The sequence below is a fragment of the Pristiophorus japonicus genome, chromosome 6 (assembly GCF_044704955.1).
Source record: "Pristiophorus japonicus isolate sPriJap1 chromosome 6, sPriJap1.hap1, whole genome shotgun sequence".
Lineage (NCBI taxonomy): Eukaryota > Metazoa > Chordata > Chondrichthyes > Pristiophoridae > Pristiophorus > Pristiophorus japonicus.
The window spans coordinates 206164759-206172150 of NC_091982.1; the positions used below are offsets into that span (position 1 = coordinate 206164759).

The window sequence follows — 7392 nt, forward strand, 5'->3', positions numbered from 1 at the left end:
TTTTTGCAAATCAAAGGGGTGAGCTTTGACTTATGTAAGGAATATTTCTAAATTCACGATTCCATGTGATCATTAAAACTAGGCTTTTCCTCGCCCCGCTGATCATCGCATTCAATTGCTTAAAACTGGGTGGGGGATCAAAATCATTATCCGCCCGAAAAGCTGCATACTAATCGGCTTGATCAAGGCAGCAGCAAGTTGGAAATGGTTCTTTGCCAGTACTGTACTGGAATGAGTCCATTCTGCCAGTGAATGAGCTCGTTTCAGAGACGCTGGTGCGGACTGAATGGTGCATCACATTCAGAGCTATGGCACGGGCACAGAATGACTGCGATCCGGCCATTCTTTAGCATATTAGCTTCGGAGCAAGAAACGGTGCGATTTAAGAAGCTTATCTGGCGGGTTTGCACCAGAATGCGATTATTTCGGAGCAGTTTTCCGGCTCAGTGTATCCCTTTAAGGAGCAGCGTGTCCCAAGGAATGCTTATTTATGATTAGCCAATCAGGAATGGAGCCTACAGAAAGTCTTTCAGTCCTTTCACACAATTCGACGTATGTTGAATAAACTAAACCTTAAACGACGACACTGGCGGTGCAGAAAGTGCCCACCATCTTGATTTGCAGCTCCCTCTATCACAATTCCTAACCTGCGATAGTACATTGCAGCTTTAGTTCGAGGTGGGGTGGCGTGCCGCTTTATTTGGGGCTGTTTGGTTTGCTCGGCTCTGGTGGGGCCATGGCGCGGCCTCTTTAAGCCTCTCCGACTGTTGCCCTGTCAGTATTTAAGCAGAAAAGATCGAGGGGGGAGGGGCAAAGGGAGATTGCAAACTGCTGCTGTAGCCGAAATGAGCCCGAATCCCCCAATAGCAATTTCATGTTTGCCTCTTAAAGGCGAGGAGAAGGTTTTTTTAAGCAAAGACGACGTCGAACTGTCATCATCTTTTGAACGGTGAACGTTTGGTGCAGGGAAAACCAAGCAACGCGGCAGTGAGAAATAAATAAATAAGATTAAAGCCGGAATGGTGCGGTGCTGCCGGCTGCCGTCTTTCGTCACTCTGCTCTTCAAAAGGGGAGATGCTGCAAACACTTTGGCCGGCGGGGCATTGAGTTCGCGAGGAATTATTGCAAAGCAGTGAGTGGCGATCCCATCAGAAGAGACGGGGCGCCGATCAATTGGACAATGGATCTAATCTCTCGTCAAGTGTCTGTGTGGAAGCACAGCATCTGTGCCTGATTGTGTGTGACTGGGACTGAAACCTTCGTGACCCATAAAACGGCATGCTATTCTAGGCGCCCGCTGACTTCTTGGGATCGGCTCAGTCCGGTCCTCCGCTGTGAACTCTTCTTGGGGAATTGAGAGGAGGAGGCGAGCCGGTGAAATCCAACCCCCCCCTCCCCGAGAAGCCGGGAGTAGTGAATGCGCGCCCCCGGTCTGTGCCCAGCGCATTCCCCACATACTCCTCCAGGCTCGCTCCAGTCACCCGCCAGTCCTCAAAGCTGACGTAAAAGGAAAAGAAAGGAGTCTGATTGGGGGGGCAAGTGATTTTCCGATGCAATCGAGCATCCCAAATGTGCTGGTGCACTGGCTGGAAGCGTCAGCCTCGAAGGATCCCTCCAGCCTGCGGTGAGCTATAGGCAGACTTTCCACAGCCATCGCCGAGGAGGCAGAGAGAGCGGCAGAGAGACAGCGCGGGAGGCAGGGAGAGCGAGCTGCATTCTAAACATTCACTTACATTCCCATCACGTCGGCATTTTCCTCAGACTCTCCAGCAGCGGGAGTGGAGGCAGCTCGACCAGATCTTCAACTCTTTCCACTTCTTGCGCTAAAATCAACTACGGAGGGTGAGTAACCTGCTTTATTCGAGACTTTCTATACGGTTTCATTGTGTTAAAATATTATCCCCAATTCTGTGGCAAACTGGTGTTTACGGACGTTACTTGAAGAGGTAATAGAATAGTGTTGTGATTGTATCTGGCTGTTAAAACATTAACAGATTGTTAAAATACATGTATTTAAATTACGTCTTTCCCCGTCCCCATCTCTCCTTTCACCACTCTGTTTCTGTACCACACTCGATCAGTTATCTCCTCATCTAAATATCACCGGAGGAATTTCTATTTTTGAACTTTCCTTTCCATTGTTCTGATTTTCCGGTGCTGGTAATGAACCTTTTGAATACTCTCCAGCGCACATCAGGACATTTTTCCCTCTTATTTTAAACCTAGAACTTGTTCAACAATATATTGTCCAAGACAGGCAAAGCGGATGAAAGGCATCTATTATCTGTAACACCAGTATCAGCAAGCGTTTCACATTAATCTTGGGAGATTAGGAAATTCGAGATTAAATTAGAGACGATGCAATTCCATCTTTATGCGCAAAGTCGGCTTTTCTCTAATTATATCCAATACCGACCACTACAGCACGTAAAAATGCAAATACATTTCAGCCCTTCCTTTCAAAACTGGACCCCGATTGACCATTCTTGTCAATTTGTCTGCAAATTTCAGTACCAGAATAATCCGTCAGATTTTGATTCGATGACATTCGACTGTTTTTTTCTTTCAATCTTTCCACACCTAGGGTGACTATGTAGAAATGTTTATATATTGTAATTTATAAGTCTCTAAATTGATAGCCCCCCCCCCCCACCCCCCCCCCCCTCTGCCCTCAAAGAAAATGAGTTTTCACATAAGCAATCGCACGGTCGTGTCTGCCACTCTGTTTTGGAGAGTGCAAATGATTGGATTACATTCTGAAATATCAGAGTGCTATTTATACAAGGAGAAAATGAGGGCAACATACAGGACTCGTGTGTCCGCAGAATATGATGTAGCCCAATTCTTTCTGAGTTCCCTTGACTGAAGATATCATAAAACATTTAGACATATTTGGCTAGTTCTATCATTGGGAAGTTATTCGCCAATTTCGTCTTTGCCTCACTGTGAAGAAAATGTGAAAAACATTCAATTTAAAAATTAGAGAGATACATTGATCAATCCTCAGCCACTGGCACTGCAGAAATGCCATTATCATCGTACGCGTCTCGGATGCTGTCAAATACCTTTCATATTTCCAAGAAATTGCTGTAATATATTTGTGTTTTCTTTGTTTTGTGGACTGGTATATGTAGATTGGTATATGTGTATAACATCCTTCCATGTGTAGAATACTGTGCTGCACGTTAATGGGGAAATACAGGGGATGTATGTATATTTGGGCATCGATATATATTGACAGGGATGAATCCAATTTGTTAGGACACACTCGTTTGCTCACGGGAATTCGAAAATCTAATGCCATTTTCTACGTGTCTTCTATGTACAGTCTTTGCATCTCGAGGAGATCCCGTACGGCAACCCTAAGAGCTGCTGTACCTCCAGCTGAACAGAAAATATAAGGATGTTCTGGATAACCCTTGTAAGCACAATAGCTCTAGGATGGAGTACGTCGATTCCACTGATGGAGGACTCGAAAGAGTTAAACGAACCTTGCATGGAACCATGTTACTGTGAGGAAAAAGAAAGTATTTTGCATATACACTGTGAAAGTAAAGGTTTTACAAATATTAGTCAGATTACCGAGTCATGGAGAAGACCATTTAAACTTTACCTACAAAGAAACTCTATGAGGAAACTCTATGCTAATGGTTTTCTTTTTTTAACCAACGCAGTATCCATTAACCTTGGAAACAACGCATTGCAGGACATTCAGGCAGGTGCCTTTAATGGCATGAAACTTCTGAAACGTTTATATTTACACGAAAACAAGCTAGAGGTTTTTCGAAATGATACATTCTTGGGTTTGGAGAGTTTGGAGTACCTACAGACCGACTACAACGTGCTGAAGAGGATTGATGGCGGTGCATTTAGGAACCTCAATAAACTGAAAGTGTTGATTATCAATGATAATCTGATACCCCTACTTCCTCTCAATCTCTTCAGGGCCGTTTCCTTAACCCACATCGATCTGCGTGGTAATAGGTTAAAGACGTTGCCTTATGCGGGGACGCTGGAATATATTGGCAGGATCCTGATGGAGATTCAGCTGGAGGAGAACCCATGGAACTGTACCTGTGACATTATGCCATTAAAGACTTGGCTAGAAAGCATACCATACACGGTTCTTGTAGGGGAAATTACTTGTGAGACTCCATTCCATCTCCACGGCAAGGACTTGAGGGAGATCAGAAGAAGTGAATTGTGTCCAATTCTTTCCAGCGTTGAGGTGGAAGTCAGCTTGGGGATTCCACAGCTTGCTTCCAGTAATGACAATGCGTGGCCTACCAAGCCTTCCTCTATGTCTTTATCCGTGACTTATACGGCTTCTTCGGTTGAATATAAGACATCAGGTAAATTACCAAAAGCAACCAAGACTCCGAAGACTTTAAAAGCACAGCCAACTCTACGCAGCGTTTATTCGGGACAAAATCAGCCCATAGTTGCAGGCTACCAGACCAGACCGCCCATTCCTATCATTTGCCCCACTGGATGCTCGTGTAGTCTGCATATAACTGACCTGGGTTTGACAGTACAGTGCAAAAATGAAGGGATTCAAAATATGTCTGAACTAATACCAAGGCCGCTGAACGCTAAGAAGTTGTATTTAACAGGGAACTTAATTCAGAAAATCTATAGGTCAGATTTTTGGAATTTCTCCAGTTTGGATCTATTACATTTGGGGAACAACCATGTATCGTATATACAAGATGGTGCTTTTATGAACCTTCCAAATTTAAAAATCTTACATTTGAACAACAACGATATCGAACGTCTCACCCCTGGCATGTTCAGAGGGCTACAAAGTTTGCAAAACTTATATTTTGAGTTCAACATCATAAGAGAAATCAAGCCAGCGGCTTTCAGCCTAATGCCCAATCTTCGACTATTGTTTCTTAATAATAATCTTCTCCGAACTCTACCAACTGATGCTTTCGCGGGTACTTCTCTGACTAGACTGAGCCTGAGGAACAACTACTTTCTGTATCTACCGGCGAGTGGAGTGCTCGAGCACTTGGACTCCATGGTGCAGATTGACCTGAACCAGAATCCCTGGGATTGCTCCTGCGATTTGATTGCTCTGAAGCAGTGGGTGGAAAAGATCAGCACTGTTATACTGGTTGGTGGCGTGCTGTGCGAGACGCCCGAATTCCTGAGCGGGAAGGATCTGAAGAAGGTAGACTACGAGGTACTGTGCCCTGAGCTGAAGCACACCGCCGCCTCTCCGGCTCTACCTGGCTCCGGAGGGAATGGGAATGTGATATCCACAACCACGGGCTTTGGTTTCTCTTCGCAAGGTGGCGCCATTCCTCTTTCAGTCCTTATTCTGAGCCTTCTGATCATTTTCATTTCTGCTGTATTTATTGCAGCTGGCCTCTTCGCTTTCGTGCTCAGGAGGCGTAAGAAATCGCCCTTCAGGAGAAGGCCGGACGTCGACTTGACTGGTATGCAAATGCAGTGCAGGATCTTCGAGGAGAGAACTGCCAACTCACCCGAGAAAGCAGCCAGCCACGTCTACGACTACATCCCCCATCCCGTCACGCAAATGTGCAACAATCCTATCTATAAACCACGTGAGGGAGAGATGGAGGAGGAATTTTCAGAGACTCAGGAAAATAATACTAATTACAAAACTTTGGAGAAAGATAAGGAATGGAAAATGTCACTGTCCAACAATAACCTTAATACTATAGTTACAATCAATCAGACTAACGATTTTGCCAATTTTCCAGAAAATGGGGTGATTTACCCCAGTGTGTTGGACAGAGAAAGACCAACTCACACTGTTGGCTTTGTGGACTGCCTCTATGGCACCGTGCCCAAGTTAAAAGAGCTTCATGTCCACCCTCCTGGCATGCAATATCCTGACTTACAGCAAGATGCCAGGTTTAAAGAAACGATTCTGTTTGGCTCCTCTGGACGGGGATATCCTGACCAAACCCAAAGCGAATACCTCGAGTTAAGGGCCAAACTTCAAACTAAGCCAGACTACCTCGAAGTACTAGAGAAGACGACGTACCGATTTTAGTTACCACATCAACTGAAAAGTACCCCAAACACAGCATGTTTAGAAGGTAAAGGGAAATAATTCGCCATCCCCTCATTAGGTTGCTTTGGACGAAAGGCCATATTCAAATCATACTCAATGAAGTGCCTTTGCAGACTTTAGCCAGCAATGATATCAATCATATTTTTTTATGGAAATGAAAACTGACTGTGCCGTCTATAATCTTAGAGAGGCCTGGTCATCGATCGTCAAATAAATAACCCTATTCATTACTGGCAGCGACTTTGTTCACTTTATTTGGCAGGAAATGATGGTTCTCTCTTGCTCTCTCTCTCTCACACATCTAAACGAACGCTGAGGGCATATTCTGTGAAACAATTGACTGCAGTCTTGCTGCATGTGTAAAACTGCCGGGGTCTAACTTGCTCAAATGACAAGACGTAAACTTGGTAATTAAAGTGACTGCAACGCTTTATCGTTCAGTGTTATTTAATTTTTTTACATATATTATATATATAAATATATATTATATTCAAGAGAGGAGTATAAAGACTCTACGACGCATCTAAGGATTTCAATTTGTGAATATGACGCGAAGATTTTATTATAAACAACGCACTTTCTTAAAAAAAAGCTCGTCCATGTTGATGCTTACACCACTAACAGCTTTGTAAGAAGCACTTTTAATGTTTTCTCTCTCACACACAAAGATTTCAAAGTGTGCATATTTATTCTGTAATTTCTGTGAACAAGCATTGTAAAGGTAATAATGTTAACTCAATGTAGTGACTGCGTCTGGTAAAGCTTTCATAATAAAAGGTGTTAAAACTATGCAGTGACATGTAGAGATTGTATATTAGTACAATGTCACCAGGTGAAGGAAACTAAGAAAGCTTCGGAAGCAGTTGCATTTGAATTTACCAAAAGCCCCGAAAAGACGTTGATTCCAGAATTGAATCTAATTTTACATGTTGTCTTACAATGGATCGCCCCTCCCACCCCACCACACACACTATTTATATGTAGAAATGTTGCCTGAATACAACCTATTCTCTCTGAAACTGCATAAGCAGTTTCTGAGATTTCAAGCACAGCAGGCAAATAAACGTATTGGAAATTCGCTAGGAAATAAATACCATGGCACTTTTACCCGACTATCCTTTGGAGAGTTTCGTTTGAAAACAAATTGTTTCATTTTTAAAAATGCATCCAGCTTTGCAGCAAGCACAGGCTATATTGGTATTGGAGCGGGTATACCGTGTCATCGTCAGATTTTGGATCGAGTGCAGGGAGGCCAGAACATAAAAGGAAGCTGGATCTTAATGTAAATAAAGTTGTCCTTGATAAATTGTAAGTAATGCTTCTTTCAATAAATAATTCCATTG

General features: G+C 43.5%; 1 protein-coding gene across 1 annotated transcript; it reads left to right on the forward strand.

The window, feature by feature from the left end:
• The first annotated feature begins 3397 nt into the window (after nt 1-3397).
• slitrk3a (SLIT and NTRK-like family, member 3a) lies at nt 3398-6460 on the forward strand. The gene has a single exon (XM_070882328.1). The coding sequence runs from the start codon at nt 3404-3406 to the stop codon at nt 6026-6028; it is 2625 nt and encodes an 874-aa protein (XP_070738429.1). The 5' UTR covers nt 3398-3403; the 3' UTR covers nt 6029-6460.
• Nucleotides 6461-7392: the final 932 nt, after the last annotated feature.

What these genes read in the sequence shown, in the direction of transcription:
- slitrk3a (XM_070882328.1), top strand. Translation starts at nt 3,404, where the DNA reads ATGTTCTGGATAACCCTTGTAAGCACAATAGCTCTAGGATGGAGTACG.